The sequence below is a fragment of the Scyliorhinus canicula genome, chromosome 2 (assembly GCF_902713615.1).
Source record: "Scyliorhinus canicula chromosome 2, sScyCan1.1, whole genome shotgun sequence".
NCBI lineage: Eukaryota > Metazoa > Chordata > Chondrichthyes > Carcharhiniformes > Scyliorhinidae > Scyliorhinus > Scyliorhinus canicula.
The window spans coordinates 76,131,357-76,154,200 of NC_052147.1; the positions used below are offsets into that span (position 1 = coordinate 76,131,357).

The following is a 22,844-nucleotide window of genomic DNA, read 5'->3' on the forward strand; positions in this document are numbered from 1 at the left end:
CCGCATCATTTGACAACGTCTGACTCCTCCCCACAGTAGCACTTTCCACTGTCCATCTGGGCCCCTGCATATGAGCTGGCCATTCCATTGCACAGCCCCATCGAATCCCTGGGGTGGCGGAGGTGGTGATGGTGAAGGGGGGTGGGGGGGGTGGGGGGGGGGGTGCGGAATGGGGGTGGGACACCGGAGCGGTGAGTGTTGGCTGCACTGTGGTCTCTGAGCCAAGCCCACCCCAACGTCTGCCTCCCCTCCTCCTGTGCTTCCCCCCCCTCCCCGCCCCCCGCGGTCAGTCCAGAGTAGACCATCCCTCATAGTCTTTTGACAGGGCTAGGGACCAGGGTAGTGTGCAGTGGCTGCCCTAGGGGCCCTACCTGTGCCCACCTCCGACACCCATGCTACCCACCAGCGGCAGCCCAGCCCTACCCTTACATCCCGCAAACAGAGCACCAAGGCAAATCAGAATGCTAGTGTACAGAGGTGTTTATTGTGATATATACACGTATCCTAGCCCCTAACGCTATCCTGTCTCTTGCACCTGTGCCAACTTAAATGGTATCTAGTTTTCTGGCTTTACGGGCCATAATGCCCCTTCTAGGTGGTTCCCCAGGCGGTACATCAGGAGTGGAGACGGCCTGCTGTGAATCCCGTGTTGTGACCGCGGCTCACCTGGGTAGACGGTGGAATGCGTTACCCAGGGCACGAGTCAGACTCCATCCAACGTTGCTACCATGAGAGCTAATCATGATGCAGGTCTCCTTAAGCGGCCGTCCCCTGCAGCGACCAGGCCTCGACGGGCCCGGCAGTCATTTGAATGTCCCAGATGGCGTGGTGTCACCCTGTTCAGCCCATGGATGCACCATTGAAAGTGCCAGGGACAGGAGGGAGTGATTCAGGGATGCTGCGGTATTCAGGAACCTTCCCTGCGGGAGTCACCGGCATATGCGCCAGCACCTCCTCCTCCTTCAGGGTGCCCACAGGCCTCTGGGCTACTCCTAATGTTGGGGGTGCGGCTGGAGTGAGCTTTGGGGGCTCCCGCCACCTGACACTGCCAGTCCTGGAGGCCCGCTCTCATCTTGACCAGGGTCTCGTGCTTTCAGCCATGGAGCACAGGGACTGTGCTATGTCCCTCTGGGACTGGGCAACGTCCCTGTGGGACTGTGCCACAACACTCAGTGATTGTGCCATGTCCCTCTGTGACTAGCACCCGACCAATGTCATCGATGCCCGCAGTCGTGACAGTGTTATCCCCAGACTCCTTTGTTGTCCCTGGACTTGTCCTCTGGGTGTCACGGGCCTGAAGCTGGGGCTCATGATACCAGCAGTCCCACCTCGCTGCTGGATGCTTGTGGTGTTGGGGTAGGGGACGCCGGATGGGCTCAACTCGTCGCCAAGTGATCCTGCAAGACATTTGACAAGATGCATGGTTAGAGCGTGGGGGGGGGGGGGGGGGGGGGGGGGGGTGGTGGTGTGGTGGTGGTAGGGAGTGGTGGGGGGTGGGGGGGGGGGGGGTGCAATTGCGACATTTTTTCTTTATTCATTCATGGGATGTGGGCATCGCTGGCTGAGCCAGCATTTGTTGCCCATCTATGAGTGCATTTAAGAGTCAACCAAATTGCTGTGGGTCTGGAGTCACATGTAGGCCAGACCAAGTAAGGATGACAGACTTCCTTCCCTTAGAACATGAACCAGATGGATTTTAAGACTTTTAATTGCAGATTTTTAATGAATTCAAATTCCATCATCGATTTGAACCCATGTCCCCAGCGCATTACCCTGGTTCTCTGGATTACTAGTCCAGTGACTAGTCCACTACGCCATTTCCGCCCCTTAAATCCATCGGGGCTCACTTGCTTCCCGGATGCTGACCTCCGCCTTGGCGACTGCCAGCTGTCCGGCACCACGGAACAGGTCCAATGCCCTCCGCTCAGAGGTATTGAGGGGCTGCAGGTTCAACAGGCTCCCGCCGGTCTGCTTTCTATCTCTCCATGGTTGTGGGCCGCATTCTCCTGGGGGACAGATAATGCATAATGTAAGACACTCAGATGCGGGAAGCATAGGGGGTCCGCGGCTAGTGGCCTGTGTGTGCATGTGCAGGGCACCCTGTGATGGTGGGTGGTATGGTTGTTGGCCTGTGTTGCGGGGTGGGGTGTAGATGGCTTGCTGGCAAGTGGAGTTTGATCGTCCTCATGGGGGGCGGGCGGGGTGCTAAGGGTGCGTGGGATAGGGGTTGGTGTCAGGGGCATAGTGGTGGTGATGGTGGCCCGACCTGAGGGGTTGCCCATCCACACCCAGCGTTGCCTACTGGTCTGCCTGATAGGGGAATGGCGGCTACGGGTGTGAGGGATGTGGGACGGGGATGGAATCAGGGGCATGGGGCTGGTTACTCATCCTGGCCTCCCTGAGGTAGTTGTGCAACATCTTGCGACATAGCTGGCCGATCTTGACAGTGGGGCCCATGGTGCTCAGTACCTCTGCACCTGCCCCTAGCCCCAGTCCCCCCCCCCCCCCCCCCCCCCCCCCCCCCCCCCCGGTCCCCCTGAGTATGTGACATTGTGTTAATTTGGGCTAAATGCATGATAAAAATAATAATTTTTAATTGAAACTCACAAAAACATGTTGGTGAGTGTTTTAATTGGAACACATACTCAAAGGGTAAGGAAATGCATACCTCTTATCATACAAATCATACTGATTACAGGCAGTAAGAGAGCACATGCATTCTGTCGCTAAAGGTCTGGAATACACCACCTGACACTGTGGTGTAGGCAGGTTCAATCACAACATTCAAGAGGGTACTTGGATTATTATCTGAAAAGGAATAATTTGCAGGGTTACAGGTAGGAGGTGGGGGAATAACTCTAGGTGACTTGCTCATTCGGAGAACCATTTAGTCATGACGGGCCAAATGCCCTTCCTCTGTGCTGTAACAATTCAGTGATGCTGACCATATTACCAATTCTAGTCTGGGAGGATCCATGAGCTTGGAAATTGAGACTTAAGATAATTTTCACAGTCACTGGCAGCACCATCTCCACCCTTCTCTGTGATACCAGACCTGCTTCGAGAAGGCAGCACTGTTCGGTACCCCCACCTTCAGGTGTTGTAGACACCTCAGACATTGCTCCTGGCTGAAGCTGATGTTGGAGAAGTGCATCCTGAATATCAAAGCTAGAATGGGCTTCTATTGAGAGCCTGCTCCTTTTGCCTCCGTGCACAGCTTCCCCTCTGCTGCCTGCGCTCCATCTCCCTGGGGTGCTGGAGCCCAAGGGGAACTATACCTTTAGCCCCCATGAATGATTGTAGGTGTCTTGCTCACAGTTTTCAAACATTAATGAACTCCTTGGAAAAGTCCAGCACCACTGCCTTCAGATTCCAAGTCAGAGCACCTCCAGCAACACAGTGCATGGTACTTTTACTAAGAAAGAGAAAGTCAAAAGAAGCTCACCTTGAAAACCCCATGTTGATGTCTTTAAATAGTGTTGATGGTGGCGGGGATTGGGAACAGGGTTGGTGGGGATTTTGTTGGGGGAAGGGGGTGGGAAGAATGGTAGTGGGCACGGTCTCTTGTTCAGATGGGAATATTTAATAATGGCAATGTCCAAAATAGCAAGTTAGGTGCCAAATCAGAAGTTAATTGATGTCACTTGCTCTGCAGACTTCTGCCAGTCACATGTCCATATGAGCACCCTTCCATGCATCTGGAGTGTTTTGCTTTTGTATGAGATTTATTGAATTACTTCTGAATTGCAGTGTCTGTAGCTTAATTTTAACCTGATGTTTCAATACACACATGACTTCTAAAAAATAAAAATAAGGTTCAATTGTCAATTATTTAAGAAATTGTTTTTTTCACAAATCCTGAGCATTAGTGACAGGGGTATTTCTATCCTCTAGTGTTTGGTATCTCAAGGATTATAATAAAAGTATAGGCATGCATATCAGATTAATGTTAAAACATAAGTAAGTAATCCAAAAAATTCTTCATTTTAAAGGAGGTTACAGACGTCACTGCTGCACAGAAAAAAAGAGATAAAGTAGTCTCCCCGAAATCCCCTGCAGGAAAGACATCAGTGACAGATTCCCAACGGAGAGCTGAAAAGCACATTAAAAAGGTAAAAAAGGTTCAACTGTAATTGCTGTTATGTAAAAGAAATGTATTTGTTTGAATAGCATGTTTCAACTTAAAAATGATGAAATGATTCATGGCTTGTGTAAAGTCACATTAAGTTAAATGTTGAAACTGAAAAAGATGTAATGAATTAGAATTTTTGGATTTTATTCACGAGTTGTTGAAAAGAGGAATTTGCTGTGATTCCAAACTTAGTAAGTTTACATCTCAATCAGATGATTTGGAATAACGTGCTCCCTAAATAGAGGGAGGGAAGATTCAAAAGCAAATGAACATGGTTTTTGATAGGTTAAATACACTGAAGAGTTTTAAAAAAAAATTTAGATTACCCAATTAATTTTTTCCAATTAAGGGGCAATTTAGCGTGGCCAGTCCACCTACACTGCACATCTTTGGGTTGTGGGGGAGAAACCCACGCAAACACAGGGAGAATGTGCAAACTCCACACAGACAGTGACCCAGAGCTGGGATCGAACCTGGGACCTCGGCGTCGTGAGGCTGCAGGGCTAACCCACTGCACCACCGTGTTGCCCTAATACACTGAAGAGTTAAAAACTCCTCTGGTTCAAATGACGTGATTCCTCAGATGTTGAGGGAGTCTAGGAAGGGGATCATTGGGATAGTGGGCAAAAAATTGGAAATGGCTCATTTGTGGGCATTGGTATCATGGTGAGAGATTACTGGCCCCTAATTGAGATGATACAGGCAGCATGAGAACTTTGTGCTGCTTGCTGACCTCCACGATTGCAGGATATAACCCAGCTTAAATGCAGTGCTATAGAATTTGCAGTGCAGCAGGAGGTCATTCGGCCCATTGAGCCCACATTGGCCCTTGGAAAGAGCACCCGACCCAAGCCCACACCTCTACCCTGTCACCCAGTAACCCACCTAACCTTTGTTTTGGACAATTTTAGCCTGGCCAATTCACCTTAACTGCACAACTTTGGACTGTGGGAGGAAACTGGAGCACACGGGGGAAATCCACGCAGACACAGGGAGAATGTGCAGACTCCGCACAAACAGTGACCCAATCTGAATCGAACCTGGGACCCAGGCGCTGTGAAGCAACTGTGCTAACCACTGTGCTGTCACGCTGCCCACATTTTATACAGATTAACTGTATCTTACAAGGTGTTCAAAGAGAAGCAGAGATGCTTCTATTTTATTATTAGGGGCAGCAGGGTAGCATGGTGGTTAGCATAAATGCTTCACAGCTCCAGGGTCCTAGGTTCGATTCCCGGCTGGGTCACTGTCTGTGTGGAGTCTGCACGTCCTCCCCCTGTGTGCGTGGGTTTCCTCCGGGTGCTCCGGTTTCCTCCCACAGTCCAAAGATGTGCGGGTTAGGTGGATTGGCCATGCTAAATTGCCCGTAGTGTGCTAATAAAAGTAAGGTTAAGGGGGGGGGGTTGTTGGGTTACGGGTATAGGGTGGATACGTGGGTTTGAGTGGGGTGATCATGGCTCGGCACAACATTGAGGGCCGAAGGGCCTGTTCTGTGCTGTACTGTTCTATGTTCTATTATAAAGTGAGTGGTATATTGCACAGGGAAGAAAGTAATTTATAACATGGATGGAGCAGAAATAAACAAATCATAATATATTGAAGCATAAAACCATTCAAATAAAGGTGTCAGACTAAAATTTAAGTAATGGATTTGAAAGTGGTTAACTGAAGGGGCAATTTTCCAACTTTAGTCTCCTGCTGCCCCATGAATACATGTATCAAAAAAAAGGGCTACGCTATGCAAGATTTTCCAACCATTCAGATAATTATCTCTTGAGTATTAAAATATCTCTCTAAAATTAATCATGCTATTTTTGTTTTTACATTATTCAGAAGATTACAGGATCAATTACAGAAGTTGATCATAAAGTCAGATTGGTGGAAGAAACCACAAGGGATTTGGACAGCGCTCCAATAAGTATAATTACCTCTCCAGGAACAGGCAAAACACCAACATCTACGGATACATTTAATTTTGCACAAGTAACCCCTTCAATACTATTTACGTCTGCGGTTCCAGGCAGTTCGCTAGGTGCTCTAACCAATGAGGAAGCAGAAAAGGTTCTTGCATTACGTGGAGAGGTAAGTTTTAAAATAATTTAGTAGCATGGCTTTGAGCATCTCATCTGCTGAATCATAGAACGGTTACAGCCCAAAAAAAGGCCATGCCAGCTCTCTGTTCGAGCCACTCAGCCCGTCCCACTCCCAGACGTTTTCCTATAGCCCTACAAATCCTCTCTCTTCAGTTCTCTTTGCAAGCCTTGATGTAATCTGCCTCCACCACAATCTCAGGCAGTGCATCCCAGATCCTAAACATTCTCCACATAAAGATAGTGGGCTGGATTCTCCATCGGCGGGATGTTCCGTTTCACTGGCATGCGCACTCACTCGTGCGGATTTCCTGACGGTGTGGGGGTGCCCACAATGAGAAACCCCATTGGCCGACTGGCGGGATGGAGGATCCTGCCCAGTTTTTCTCATGAGGCTGACACTTCTGCAAATCTATAATTTTCAAATTTCTTGCATGCACTTGTTTACTGTTAAATCATGTCTTCTAAGGCTGATCTTACATTTATTTGAGGTGTTTAAGATGACCAAATGGTTTTATAGGTTAGTTGGAGAAATATTTCCTTTGGTGGGGAGGTGCAAAACAAGGGAACACAACTTTAAAGTTAGAGCTGGGGTAGATAGAGAAATACTGGGTAGAATTTTACTGTGCGATATGGATCCCACAGGGCCCAAATGTGGACAGCATTTGCAAGCAGGAGAGAAGGGATCACATGGCAGCTAACCATTTAATGAGCAGATGGCATAGAACCTGTCCAATCAAGCCGTGGAGGTGGGAGTCAGTTAGAAATCCCAGTGGCAGCTCATGGATGCGTAGATCTTGCCACCATTTTTAAACAGTAGCCAGTCTTGACTGCAGGGTTTAAAATCCCTTTCAAAGCTTCACTGACAACAGAATTGTGAAGAAAAGCACACTTCAACTTTGCACCTCTGAGTGTGTTCTTGAAAACTGCAGAATCTAAATGAACATCTTGCTTCCTCATTGTGAGCACTTTGAAAAACAGGACCCAGTGGGCTAAAGACATATTGCAGTACACACACAGTATAGCCTCATGGTTTGGCATGCACACAGGATTGTCCCATGGTTCAGAAATCCATCTCTGTGTGTCCTCCTCCAGGTGGTCTGGGTAGGCCAGGAGGTCTCTTACCAGTTGACAGAAGGAAGAGACCTTCCCGCCTAATTAAGATCACAAGTTTTTGCAAAAGTCTTCATGTGACTGAACAGGCCAATTCTCAACCTCAAGATTTTTGTGCACATGGGGCAGGATGTCCAATGACATAATGGAATCCAGGGCACAGAATTGGCTTTCCTTTCTTTCCTTCTCTGCCACTGCTCTGCCTCATTGTTAAGACCTTAAAATTTAGAGAAGGTAGCATGGTGGTGCTGTGAGTAGCACTGCTGCCTCATGGCGCCGGGGTCCCAGGTTCGACCCCTGCTCTGGGTCCCTGTCCGTGTGGCGTTTGAACATTCTCCTCGTATTTGATGTGCGGGCTAGGTGGATTGACCACGCTAAATTGCCCCTTAATTGGAAAAAAATGAATTGGGTACTCTAAAATAAAATAAAAAGATTTTTAAAAAAGGCTTTAAGATTCGAAGTGTGATTGACACATTGTCTCCACTCTGAATGATTGGTAGCTATCGCCTTCCAGTCATTAAGGTCAATGCTGCCACACTTTTAAGGGGTATGGTGTTCAGAGGGAGAATTTTATTTGATGCCCCTCTGGAATATTGGCCATTTTAGATTTAGATAGGACCTGGTGGGGGAGAGTGTTTTTTCAAGCAGTATCTTGGCCATCAAATTTCATGTTGCAGGATTTTATCTGAATGCTTGTGGACAGGCTTCAATAAACGCATTGTCATTTGTTCGACAGCTCTCCCATTAGATCTGGAGACTGCTGATGGAATTTATCAAGTGTTCTTATATATCTCCAATAATTGGTCCAAGTCTCACTGGAGCACAGGAGTGTGGTGATGATTAGTCACAGGAAATAGGAGCAGGGTAGGCCATTCGGCCACTCAAGCCTGCTCTGCCATTCAACCAGATCATGGCTGATCTTCTACCTCATGACCATTTTTCCACACTATCCCCATATCCATTGATATCTTTAATACCTAGACATCTATCAATCTCTGCCTTGTATATACTCAATGACTGAGCCCTCTGGGATAGAGTTTATCCAAAGATAAACCACCATCTGGGTGATTACTGTGTTAACCTTGTTACATGCACCTCTAATTTCCTGATTTATACTGTACCCTATATTACCATTACAGTACTGTTTGGTGTCCCACAAACGACTCCCACCAATGTTTGTTGTCCCTTGCTGCTTTCAGCTCCACCCAGTCTGATTCTGAATCTTGATCTTCCACTCTAAGATCCTCTCTCTCTTATCATTTATTGGCAGCTCTATTCCATCTTTACTAGTGATGATTTACCAAAATTCACTAGACTCTGGGGTGGTCCCGGTGGATTGGAAATTAGCAAAAGTGGCACCACTGTTTAAAAAAGGCAGAGAGCAGGAAATTATAGGCCAGTGAGCTTAACTTCGGTAGTAGGGAAGATGCTGGAATCTATCATCAAGGAAGAAATAACGAGGCATTTGGATAGAAATTGTCCCATTGGGCAGACGCAGCATGGGTTCTTAAAGGGCAGGTCGTGCCTAACTAATTTAGTGGAATTTTTTGAGGACATTACCAGTGCAGTAGATAACGGGGAGCCAATGGATGTGGTATATCTGGATTTCCAGAAAGCCTTTGACAAGGTGCCACACAAAAGGTTGCTGCATAAGATAAAGATGCATGGCATTAAGGGTAAAGTAGTAGCATGGATAGAGGATTGGTTAATTAATAGAAAGCAAAGAGTGGGGATTAATGTGTGTTTCTCTGGTTGGCAATCAGTAGCTAGTGGTGTCCCTCAGGGATCCATGTTGGGCCCACAATTGTTCACAATTTACATAGATGATTTGGAGTTGGGGACCAAGGGCAATGTGTCCAAGTTTGCAGATGACACTAAGATGAGTGGTAAAGCGAAAAGTGCAGAGGATACTGGAAGCCTGCAGAGGGATTTGGATAGGTTAAGTGAATGGGCTAGGGGCTGGCAGATTGAATACAATGTTGACAAATGTGAGGTTATCCATTTTGGTAGGAATAACAGCAAACGGGATTATTATTTAAACGATAAAATATTAAAGCATGCTGCTGTGCAGAGAGACCCGGGTGTGCTTGTGCATGAGTCACAGAAAGTTGGTTTACAGGTGCAACAGGTGATTAAGAAGGCAAATGGAATTTTGTCCTTCATTGCTAGAGGGATGGAGTTTAAGACTAGGGAGGTTATGCTGCAATTGTATAAGGTGTTAGTGAGGCCACACCTGGACTATTGTGTTCAGTTTTGGTCTCCTTACTTGAGAAAGGACATACTGGCACTGGAGGGTGTGCAGAGGAGATTCATAGGTTAATCCCAGAGCTGAAGGGGATGGATTACGAGGAGAGGTTGAGTAGACTGGGACTGTACTCGTTGGAATTTAGAAGGATGAGGGGGGATCTTACAGAAACATTTAAAATTATGAAGGGAATAGATAGGATAGATGCGGGCAGGTTGTTTCCACTGGCGGGTGAAAGCAGAACTAGGGGACATAGCCTCAAAATAAGGGGAAGTAGATTTAGGACTGAGTTTAGGAGGAACTTCTTCACCCAAAGGGATGTGAATCTATGGAATTCCTTGCCCAGTGAAGCAGTTGAGGCTCCTTCATTAAATGTTTTTAAGGTAAAGATAGATGGTTTTTTGAAGAATAAAGGGATTAAGGGTTATGGTGTTCGAGCCGGAAAGTGGAGCTGAGTCCACGAAAGATCAGCCATGATCTCATTGAATGGCGGAGGAGGCTCAAGGGGCCAGATGGCCTACTCCTGCTCCTTGTTTTTATGTTCTTATGTTCTTATCTCTTTTCCCTATCTTTCCTAAACGTCGAATAACCTTGAACATTCAGTTCCCAGTCCCGGTCACCCTGCAGCCATGTCTCTGTAATAGCAATTAGATCCTACCAGTTTATTTCAATTTGTGCCGTTGTCGAAGTATTACAAAGCAGACACTTGAGCACTCTTTGATCAATCTTTATTGACATGTAAACACAGAGAACAAACCGGTGAAGTACACTACTTTACTCCTGTCTTAGTCCAGTGAAGCAGAAACATTTATAGCTTGATTAACCAATAGAAGTACAGTTGCAGTCTGATCCTTTATTTGCATGTCACACACACCAATAATATCACAGTTAACCTTTCATTTTAGACCAATGAAAGGACAGTAATTCTAGCCAATTGCAGACAGGGCAAACTGACCAATAGAAGAGCAAGGTCTTTCAATCTTTCTTTTACGTAATCATCTCCCCTTTGCCCTTGGAGGCTACGGTAGTTTACAGAGAAGTGCATACCTGAGAGAAGGCTACCTCCATCGTCCTGTCTCCACAGACTTGCGTCATTCACTGAGAAACAGGATATTATAGTTTTCACACTAACTTATGTCCTTCTCTAAGCAACAGGATATCAGGATTCCACACTAATTCATGTCCTTTGCTAAGGAACAGGATGTTATGGATTTCATACTAACTCATGTCTCTTGCTAAGGAACAGTATACCATGGATTCCACACCGTCAATTCATCTACCTTGTAATATTGTGTGCAGTAAAATAGAATGCCCTCTTATTTCTGGAACCGTTTTTGTGACCCTATCTGCTGGCGCTCTCATAGATTTGTATGCTCACCCTCTTCCTGCCACACTCAGAAGATCAATTCTCTTATTGCTATCTTGTTCTCTTATTTTGTCCTCTCTTCAAATTATAATATCTTCCTTCACATGATTCCTCGCCCATGCTATTAATATTAAATCCCCCTCTATTGCCCTACTTATGACTCACCAGAACATGGTCCCAACATGATTCAGATTAACACCATCACAACAGTACGGGCATGCAGTTTTTCCAGGACCGATGCCAGTGCTCCCATGAATCGAGACCCATTTCTCCCACATCAATTTTTGAGCCACACATTTAAATCTCTAGTCTTATTTTTCAACTCCAATTTGCTTTTCACTTACTTAATAATTATTATCTTTGAGGTTAAGCTTTTTATTGTAACCCCATGATGCTCATACTCTCTAAGTGGAACCTCTATCCTAGTCCTAGCTTTGTTGTTGATACTGTGATCAATGTGGGAACTTCAGATGTATTGTTATGTGGAGGTGCCGGCGTTGGATTGGGGTGAGCATAGCAAGAAGTCTTCCAACACCAGGTTAAAGTCCAACAGGTTTGTTTCAAATCACTCAGGTGAATGAAGAGATATGTTCCAGAAACATATATGTAGACAAAGTCAAAGATGCAAGACAATGCTTTGAATGTGAGCATTTGCAGGTAATGAAGTCTTTGCAGATCCAGTAATGGCTTAATTACAGACTGGATCATTACTGTTGGCAGCAGAAGAATATACTTTTGAGTACTGCCCTGGTGCACAAATTGCGTACACGGATGCCCTCAGCCAACTCCTGCAGCCTGTATGCTCCCCCGTCTCTCCCAGCAGCAGATGCAGCTGTGTTGGCACTAAATTTCATGGACACATTACCTGTCATTGCCTCACGAATTCGAACATGGATCCAAAAGAACCCCCCATTGGCAAAACTGCACCATGCCATCCTACATGGGGGATTACAAGGGAAACTTCCGGAAGAGGTGTGAGCACTTGCAATAAAGCAGCAGGAGCTCAGTGTAGAGGATGGCATCCTCCTGTGGGGATCCTGCATGGTTGTTCCGATGCAAGACTGGAAAACCGTTCTGTAGGACTTGCAGCGGATATCCAGGCCTGGGGTTTCCAAAATGAAAATGCTCACCAGGAGCTACGTGTGGTAGCCAGGGCTGGATGGCGATATTGAGAGGATGGTGCAGCAGTGTGAGGCTTGCACGAAGCATCAGAATCTCCTGGCAACAGCCTCGCTCAACCTGTGGGAGTTGCTGAGGCACACTTGGGTGCATTTGCACGCTGACTTCGCTGGGCCATTCTGAGGTCAATGTTTGTGCCACTGATCGATGCCAATCAAAATGGTTGGATGTACACCGGATGCCTTCCACCACTTCGCAAGTCACCACAGAGATGCTACGCCAATCATTCAGCACCCACGGTCTTCCAGGGGTGCTTGTCACCTTTTCTAAAAATATGTATTTTATTGAGGCACCGCCCACCCACTGCTGACGTCTTAACTATGATGTGGAGATGCCGGCGTTGGACTGGGGTGAGCACAGTAAGAAGTCTTACAACACCAAGTTAAAGTCCAACAGGTTTGTTTCAAACACGAGCTTTTGGAGCGCAGCTCCTTCTCACCTGAGGAATGAGCTGCGCTCCGAAAGCTCGTGTTTGAAACAAACATGTTGGACTTTAACCTGGTGTTGTAAGACTTCTTACTGACGTCTTAACTGTTTTTGAAAAAGTCGATGAACGGCTGCCATCTCCGGGCAAATCACTCCACAGAGCCTCTCAAGGCAAACTTTATCTTCTCCAGTCTGAGGAATTCTGCTGGGTTGCTCACCCAAACCCCCAAGTCCTGACATTCCAATAAGATCCGTCTCTGGGCTGCCAGGGAGGCAAAGGCCAAAACATCCGCCTCTCTCACCCCCTGGACTCCCGGCTCTTCTGGCACTCCAAAGATCGCCACTTTTGGACTCGTGATCACCTTCACCCTCAAGACCTCCGACATTAGATCTGTAAACCCCTGCCAAAATCCCTCAAGCTTCGTACAGGCCCAAATCATAGAACATAGAACATAGAACAGTACAGCACAGAACAGGCCCTTCGGCCCTCAATGTTGTGCCGAGCCATGATCACCCAAATCAAACCCACGTATCCACCCTATACCCGTAACCCAACAACCCCCCCCCCCCTTAACCTTACTTTTATTAGGACACTACGGGCAATTTAGCATGGCCAATCCACCTAACCCGCACATCTTTGGACTGTGGGAGGAAACCGGAGCACCTGGAGGAAACCCACGCACACAGGGGGAGGACGTGCAGACTCCACACAGACAGTGACCCAACTGGGAATCGAACCCGGGACCCTGGAGCTGTGAAGCATTTATGCTAACCACCATGCTACCCTGCTGCCCTAATCATGTGGAATCATGTGGACATGATTCGCAGGCCCAACTTCCGGTGGCGGCCATGGAGGAGTAGGTTGCACATTTGATAGCTCCTGCCTGTAACGGACTTTTGGACCTTTTTCCCCTGTTTTTTTTTGGATTTTATGGGGTAAAGCAGTAAAGAGTGGGACAGTAAGGAGAAATCCCCCTCTGGTGTATGGAGAATTGGACCAGAAGTGGCCGTGTGAGATGCCAAAGTCCTATAAGGGAGACACAAGCAGAGCTGGTAACACGGGACAGCATGGAGGAGTGCAAGGGCAGCGGGGAGACGGCACAGTAGTCGACGGAGCAGCTGGTGAAGTTTTTTGAGGATTGCTTTGCTAAGCTGAAGAAGGACGTGCTGGACCCGATAAAGGCTTCGATTGATCAAGTGGTTCAGAATCAGGAAACCCACGGGAGAGCGCTCTGGAAGGTTGAACAAAAGTTGCCCGAGCACGAGGAGTATATGACCGTGCTGGAAAACAAGATGGGGATGATGAACGACCGCCAGAAAATAATGCAGGGGAAGCTGGAGGACCTGGAGACTAGATCCAGGAGGCAGAATCTCAGAATTGTTGGCCTCCCTGAAGGCAGTGAGGGATCGGATGCGAGGGCCTATGTGACGGACATGTTGGAGAAGTTGATGGGGGCTGGGGCATTCCCTCGGCCCCTGGAATTGGGCAGAGCACACAGAGCCCTCGCGAGGAAGCCCAGAGTGAATGAACCACCGAGGGCCATGGTGTTTCATTTTCACCGTTTCCCATGGTGATACGTTTTCACCGTTTCATGGACAAGGAACACATTTTGCGGTGGGTCAAGAAAGAGCGGAGCAGCAAGTGGGAGAACTGTGAATTGCGCATTTATCAGGACCTGAGAGCGTATTTGGCCAAGAGGCGAGCTGGGTTCAATCGGGCAAGAACAACCCTCTTTAAGAAGGGGTGAAGTTCGGGATTCTGTACCCAGCCCACCTGCGGGTCACACATGAGGAACGGGACTTCTATTTTTAAATGTCATACGAAGTATGGACCTTTTATTAAAGAAAAGCTGGAGGTGAATTAAAAGTCACTCAAGCCTTGGAGAAGTACGGTGGTAGCGATTTGTGGTGCTGGATTGTAAAAATTTAAGTAGCTCTATGTGAAAAAATGGGCTGTATGGATGGTTAAAGATCGATCTGTCTTGAAGGGACCTTGTTAGAGGGGGGGATGGGCTTTGAATTTAGTTCTGCTTTTTGGGTGACTATTTTTCAAAAGGGATTGTTTCTTCACTTTTTTTCTGTTGTTTGTTTACTGGGGAATGTGATGCTTTTAAAATGTTTATTCATGTGGGGGGAGAGAGGAGAGTACAATAGGGAGACAGACTGCTTGGCGCCAGTGGTGGGAGCTATCGAGTCAACATGGGTCAGCTGACTCTCGGAAGCGCAGTGGGGGGTGGGCAGGTGTTAAGCTGGAGCTTGACTTGGGGATTGGGTTTTTAGTGTTGTTGCTCGGGGAAGAGGGAGGGGGGGAGCTGCTATGCTGACAGGGGAGAAACTGTTTCTAGGAGACAAATGGGAGGTCGGGAATGGCGACAGCCCAAGTGGGGACTCGAGGAAGCGGAGGTCGCGAGCTCGAGGCTGGCCTAAAAAGGGCGATGGCTAGTCAGCAGGGGAGGAATTTGGAAGCCCCCCATCCAGGCTGGTCACATGGAATGTGAGAGGACTGAATGGGCGGTCAAGAGGGCTCGCGTGTTCGCGCATTTGAGGGAACTGAAGGCGGACGTGGCAATGCTACAAGAGACACACCTAAAGGTTACAGACCAGATGAGATTGAGGAAGGGGTGGGTTAGCCAAGTGTTCCACTCAGGACTGGACTCAAAGACCAGTGGGGTAACGATCTTGATCAGCAAACGAGTGGCATTCGAGACAGGGAGAATCGTGTCAGACACGGGGGGTAGGTACATAATGGTGAGTGGGAAGCTGGAGGGGTGTGAGCGGTATTTGTGAACATATATGTTCTGAATTGGGACGACGTGGAATTTATGAGGCAGGTGTTAGCTAAGATCCCAGACTTAGAGTCACATAACCTGATCATGGGAGGGACTTCAACACAGTCATTGATCCAGAATTGGACCGGTCAAAATCCAGGACAGGGAGGAGGCCGGCTGCAGCAAAGGAATTGAAGGGTTTTATCGAACAGATGGGGGGAGTAGACCCATGGAGGTTTGTTTGGCCGAGGACAAAAGAGTTTTCCTTTTTTTCACCTGTCCATAAGGTATACTCTCACATCGACTTTTTTGTTCTGAGCAGGGTCCTAATACTGAGCAGGGTGGTGGATACTGAGTACTCAGCAATTGTAGTGTTGGATCATGCCCCGCACTGGGTGGATCTACGGGTTAGTGTGGAGAGAGGGCAACGCCCACTGTGGAGACTGGATGTGGGGTTGCTAGCGGACGAGGCGGTCTGTGGGCGGGTTAACAAGTCCATCCAGAACTACCTGGAAACAAATGATCCGGGGGAGGTCTCTGCAGCGACGGTCTGGGAAGCTTTGAAGGCAGTAGTCAGAGGGGAATTAATCTCAATACGGGCCCACAGAGAAAAGGTGGAACGGGCTGAGAGGAATAGATTAGTGGAGGAGATCCTCCAGGTGGACAGGAGATACTCGGAGGCCCTGGTCGCGGGACTACTGAGGGAGCGGTGGAGGTTACAGGTGGAGTTTGGGCTTTTGACCACAGGGAAAGCAGTGGAACAGTTGAGGAAGGCAAGGGGAGCGATCTATGAGTGTGGGGAAAGGGCAAACAGAATGTTGGCGCACCAGCTCAGGAAAAGGGAGGCGGCCAGGGAAATAGGTAAAGTAAAGAGTAGAGACTGTAATACTGTCCTGGACCCAGCAGGGGTGAACGAGGTGTTTAAGGACTTTTATAGTAAATTATACGAGTCGGAACCCCAGGCTGGGGTGGAGGGGATGAGGCAATTTCTGGATCAGTTGAGGTTCCTAAGGGTGCAGGAGGGCCTGGTGGAGTGGCGGATCCCCAATTGAGATTGAGGAAATAATCAAGGTGCTGGAGGGCATGCAGTCGGGCAAGGCCCTGGGGCCTGACGGCTACCCGGTGGAATTCTGTAAGAAGATTTCAGAGATATTGAGCCCACTGCTGGTGAGGATGCAAGAGAGAAGGGAGTCCTCCCCCCAACAATGTCGCAGGCCTTGATTTCATTAATTTTGAAACGGGAGAAGGATCCGGAGCAATGCGGGTCATACAGGCCGATTTCTCTACTGAATGTGGATGCCAAATTGCTGGCTAAGATACTGGCCACAAGGATAGAGGACTGTGTCCCAGGGGTAATGGGGAAGACCAGATGAGATTTGTTAAGGACACGCAACTCAAGGCCAATGTTCGAAAGCTTATAAATGTTATTATGACGCCCTCAGAAGGAGAGGAGGTGGAGGTTGTGGTAGCGATGGATGCGGAGAAGGCTTTTAATTGGGTGGAGTGAAATTACCTGTGGGAGGCGCTGGGAAGGTTTGGGTTTGGTGGGGGCTTTATTGACTGCGTGCGGTTGCTCTATCAGGCACCAGTAGCGAGTGTTCGTACGAACCGGCTGAGGTCGGGGTATTTTGAACTACACCGAGGGACGAGGCAAGGGTTACTGTTTGCTCTGGCCATAGAGCTATTGGCCATGGTGTTAAGAGCCTCTAGGAACTGGAAAGGGCTGGTTCGAAGGGGGGTGGAGCACCGGGTCTCGTTCTACGCAGATGACCTGCTCTTGTAATTTTGGACCCGTTGGAGGGGATGGGGGAAGTTGTTAGTGCTCTTTGGGGGGGTTTAAACTAATTCAGCAGGGGCATGGGAACCTGGATTGTAGTTTTGGGGTACGGGAGATTGAGAGTATAGAGGTCAGGAGCACAGACTTGACTTCGCAGGAGGGTGCCAGTGTTCAGGTAGGTGGTTTGAAGTGTGTCTACTTCAATGCCAAGAGTATACGAAATAAGGTAGGGGAACTGGCAGCATGGGTTGGTACCTGGGACTTCGATGTTGTGGCCATTTCAGAGACATGGATAGAGCAAGGACAGGAATGGTTGTTGCAGGTTCCGGGGTTTAGGTGTTTTAGTAAGCTCAGAGAGGGGGCAAAAGAGGGGGAGGTGTGGCGCTGCTAGTCAAGGACAGTATTACGGTGGCGGAAAGGATGCTAGATGGGGACTCTTCTTCCGAGGTAGTATGGGCTGAGGTTAGAAACAGGAAAGGAGAGGACACCCTGTTGGGAGTTTTCTATAGGCCACCTAATAGTTCTAGGGATGTAGAGGAAAGGATGGCGAAGATGATTCTGGAAAAGAGCGAAAGTAACAGGGTAGTTGTTATGGGAGACTTTAACTTTCCAAATATTGACTGGAAAAGATATAGTTCGAGTACATTAGATGGGTCGTTCTTTGTACAATGTGTGCAGGAGGGTTTCCTGACACAATATGTTGACAGGCCAACAAGAGGCGAGGCCACATTGGATTTGGTTTTGGGTAATGAACCAGGCCAGGTGTTAGATAGGGTTGGGCACACTGGATATGTGGAGCTTGTTCAAGGAACAGCTATTGCATGTTCTTGATAAGTATGTACCAGTCAGGCAGGGAGGAAGGGGTCGAGCGAGGGAACCGTGGTTTACCAAAGAAGTGGAATCTCTTGTTAAGAGGAAGAAGGAGGCCTATGTGAAGATGAGGCGTGAAGTTTCAGTTGGGGCCCTTGATAGTTACAAGGAAGCGAGGAAGGATCTAAAGAGAGAGCTAAGATGAGCAAGGAGGGGACATGAGAAGTCTTTGGCAGGTAGGATCAAGGAAAACCCAAAAGCTTTCTATAGGTATGTCAGGAATGAAAGAATGACTAGGGTAAGAGTAGGGCCAGTCAAGGACAGTGGTGGGAAATTGTGTGTGGAGGCTGAGGAGATAAGAGAGATACTAAATGAATACTTTTCATCAGTATTCACTCAGGAAAAAGATAATGTTGTGGAGGAGAATGCTGAGACCCAGGCTATTAGAATAGATGGCATTGAGGTGCGTAGGGAAGAAGTGTTGGCAATTCTGGACAAGGTGAAAATAGATAAGTCCCCGGGGCCTGATGGGATTTATCCTAGGATTCTCTGGGAAGCCAGGGAAGAGATTGCTGAGCCTTTGGCTTTGATTTTTATATCATCATTGGCTACAGGAATAGTGCCAGAGGACTGGAGGATAGCAAATGTGGTCCCTTTGTTCAAGAAGGGGAGTAGAGGTAACCCCGGTAACTATAGGCCGGTGAGCCTCACGTCTGTTGTGGGTAAAGTCTTGGAGAGGATTATAAGAGATACGATTTATAATCATCTCGATAGGAATAATATGATTAGGGATAGTCAGCATGGTTTTGTGAAGGGTAGGTCATGCCTCACAAACCTTATCGAGTTCTTTGAGAAGGTGACTGAACAGGTAGACGAGGGTAGAGCAGTTGATGTGGTGTATATGGATTTCAGTAAAGCGTTTGATAAGGTTCCCCACGGTCGTCTATTGCAGAAAATACGGAGGCTGGGGATTGAGGGTGATTTAGAGATGTGGATCAGAAATTGGCTAGTTGAAAGAAGACAGAGGGTGGTGGTTGATGGGAAATGTTCAGAATGGAGTTCAGTTACGAGTGGCGTACCACAAGGATCTGTTCTGGGGCCGTTGCTGTTTGTCATTTTTATAAATGACCTAGAGGAGGGCGCAGAAGGTTGGGTGAGTAAATTTGCAGACGACACTAAAGTCGGTGGAGTTGTAGACAGTGTGGAAGGATGTTGCAGGTTACAGAGGGACATAGATAAGCTGCAGAGCTGGGCTGAGAGGTGGCAAATGGAGTTTAATGTGGAGAAGTGTGAGGTGATTCACTTTGGAAAGAATAACAGGAATGCGGAATATTTGGTTAATGGTAAAATTCTTAGCAGTGTGGATGAGCAGAGGGATCTCGGTGTCCATGTACATAGATCCCTGAAAGTTGCCACCCAGGTTGATAGGGTTGTGAGAAGGCCTATGGTGTGTTGGCCTTTATTGGTAGAGGGATTGAGTTCCGGAGCCATGAGGTCATGTTGCAGTTGTACAAAACTCTGGTACGGCCGCATTTGGAGTATTGCGTACAGTTCTGGTCGCCTCATTATAGGAAGGACGTGGAAGCTTTGGAATGGGTGCAGAGGAGATTTACCAGGATGTTGCCTGGTATGGAGGGAAAATCTTATGAGGAAAGGCTGATGGACTTGAGGTTGTTTTCGTTAGAGAGAAGAAGGTTAAGAGGTGACTTAATAGAGGCATACAAAATGATCAGAGGGTTAGATAGGGTGGACAGTGAGAGCCTTCTCCCGCGGATGGAGGTGGCTAGCACGAGGGGACATAGCCTTAAATTGAGGAGTAATAGATATAGGACAGAGGTCAGAGGTAGGTTTTTTACGCAAAGAGTGGTGAGGCCGTGGAATGCCCTACCTGCAACAGTAGTGAACTCGCCAACATTGAGGGCATTTAAAAGTTTATTGGATAAGCATATGGATGATAATGGCATAGTGTAGGTTAGATGGCCTTTAGTTTTTGACTTTCCATGTCGGTGCAACATCGTGGGCCGAAGGGCCTGTACTGTGCTGTATCGTTCTATGTTCTGTGTTCTATGTTCTAAGTAATGAGAATCCTGGGGGAATTTAGCCATTTTTCGGGGTATAAATTGAACATGGGGAAAAGCGAGATGTTTGTAATCCAGGCAAGAGGGCAGGAGAAGAGACTGGGAGAGCTGCTGCTTAAAATGGTGGGGAAGAGTTTTCGATATCTGGGAATCCAGGTGGCCCTGAAATGGGAGGTACTACAGAAGTTAAACCTATCCCGGTTGGTAGAACAAATGGAAGGGGACATGCTCCCGCTCTCACTGGCGGGGAGAGTACAGACCGTGAAAATTACGGTGCTCCCCAGATTTCCGTTTGTCTTTCAGTGCCTCCCCATCTACATCCCTAAGGCCCTTTTCAAGCGGGTGACTAAGATTATTTTGGGCTTTTTGTGGGCGGGTAAAACTCCACAAGTGAAGAAAGTGTTGCTGGAGCGCAGTCGGGGGGAGGGTGGGTTAGTGACATGGCTGGGTTTCTCAGTCTTGAGAAAATAAAGTTTGATTTAAGGTGGTCAATGTTAGGGTTCTCCCGGAGGTGGCAGCCGTTCGTCGACTTTCCCGAGGAAAATTAAAAATGTCAGCAGATGCAGTATTCCAAGGGGGCGGGGGTGGCGGTGCAGGCAGATTGTTGTTGTAGGTTGAGGTGTGTGAAGATTGGGCTGGGGGAGGAAATGTTTATTTTACCAGGTTGATGTCATTGTTTATGTTACTGTTATAAAAATTTTCAAGTGCCTTAATAAAATATTCTTTAAAAAAATGATTTGCAGGCCCACCTGCGCATCGCCCACACCTATCCTCCGTCCCCTCAAAAACCTTCTCATCCTGGCCACAGCCAAATGTGCCCTGTGAACCACTTTGAAATGAATACGGCTCAGCCTAGCACACAAAGAGGATGCGTTCACTTTCCTCAAACCTCTTTCCACAACCCAACCTCCACTTCCCTCCCTAACTCTTTCTCCCACTTATGCTTCACTACCCCTATCGAGGCTCTCTCCCAATCCATTAGCCCTTTATAGATTTCTGACACTCTGCCCTCATCCACCCCTGTTTTTGACATCACCTTGTCCTGCAACCCCGGGGGCGACAGGTCGGGAAAGGACCGCACATGCTTCCTGACAAAATCCCTCCCCTGCAAATACCGAAACCCATTCCCGCCGGCAACTCAAATTCCCCCACCAACCCCTCCAAGTTCGAGAAGCTGCACCAAACGAATAGAGCAATGGGGAGAGTGGACATTCCTGCCTCATCCACGGTGCAACCTGAAATACGCCGAGCTCACCTGGTTCATCCGCACACGCTGTCGGCAGCTGATATATCAGCCGGACCCAATCTACAAACCCCTGCCCAAAATCAAACCCCCCAACACCTCCCACAAATAGTCCCACTCCACCTGGTCAAAGGCCTTCTCTGCAACCATGGCGACCACTACATCCACACTCCGTCCCTCCGGGGGCATCATTATAACATTTAACAAACGTCTAATATTAACTGACAGATGCCTCCCCTTTACAAACCCCGTCTGATTCTCCCCTATCACACTGAGCACCCAATCCTCAATCCATAAAGCCAGGATTTTGGTCAGTAACTTAGCGTCCATATTTAATAATAAAATTGGCCTGTAAAACCCACACTGCTCCAGATCCTTATCCCTCTTTCAGATTAAGGAGATCGAGGCCTGTAACAATGTAGGGGGAACACCCCTTGCTCCCATGCCTCGTGAATGCCCTTACCACCAGGGGCCCCAAGTTCCCCGAAAATGTTTTATAGAATTCCACTGGGAACCCATTTGGACCCGGAACGTTCCCTGCCTGCATCGTCCCTATACCCTTCAACACCTCTACCAGCCCAATGGGGGCTCCCAGTCCATCCACCAGACCCTCCTCTGCCTTAGGGAACTCCAATACATCCAAACAACTACTCATTTCCTCCACCCCGGCCGGGGTGCTTGTTACCGTTAACCGTATCCCATTCGCAAGTGAAGCATTTCAGTGGTTTATGCAAACAAACGTGGTGAAGCACATTCGAACTGTCCCATATCCCCCTTTCTCAACCAGCCTCGCTGAGCGGGCAGTGCAAACCTTTAACAGGGCGTGAAAAAAACAAATTTCGGGTTCAGTTGAAACAAAACTGGCATGATTTTTATTTAATTGTCAAACCATGCCACATGTTACCGGAGCAGTGCTGGCAAAGCTACTGATGGGCCGACAGCTCCAGACCCGTCTAAGCTTGATATTTCCCAACCTTGGCAGGATTGGATTGGATTGGATTTGTTTATTGTCACGTGTACCGAGGTACAGTGAAAGGTATTTTTCTGCAAGCAGCTCAACAGATCATTCAGTACATGGGAAGAAAAGGGAATTAAACAGAATTCAAGAAAATACATGAGAATACATAATAGGGCAACACAATATATACAATGTACTACATAAGCATTGGCATCGGATGAAGCAGACATGGGTGTAGTGTTAATGAGGTCAGTCCATAAGAGGGTCATTTAGGAGTCTGGTGACAGTGGGGAAGAAGCTGTTTTTGAGTCTGTTCGTCCGTGTTCTCAGACTTCTGAATCTCCTGCCCGATGGAAGAAGTTGGAAAAGTGAGTAAGCCGGGTGGGAGGGATCCTTGATTATGCTGCCTGCTTTCCCCCGGCAGCGGGAGGTGTAGATGGAATCAATGGATGGGAGGCAGGTTCGTGTGATGGACTGGGCGGTATTCACGACTCTCTGAAGTTCCTTGCGGTCCTGGGCCGAGCAGTTGCCATACCAGGCTGTGATGCAGCCCGATAGGATGCTCTCTATAGTGCATCTGTAAAAGTTGGTAAGGGTTAATGTGGACATGCCAAATTTCCTTAGTTTCCTGAGGAAGTAAAGGCGCTGTTGTGCTTTCT

General features: G+C 47.9%; 1 protein-coding gene across 1 annotated transcript in view; it reads left to right on the forward strand.

Moving 5' to 3' along the window:
- Positions 1-22,844, forward strand: part of ttc6 (tetratricopeptide repeat domain 6) — a 564,332-nt gene that overhangs the window by 106,160 nt on the left and 435,328 nt on the right. The window contains exons 2-3 of the mRNA XM_038780915.1: positions 3,993-4,112; positions 5,966-6,214. Of these exons, the coding sequence (XP_038636843.1) occupies positions 3,993-4,112; positions 5,966-6,214 (369 nt within the window). The remainder of the gene's footprint in view (positions 1-3,992; positions 4,113-5,965; positions 6,215-22,844) is intronic.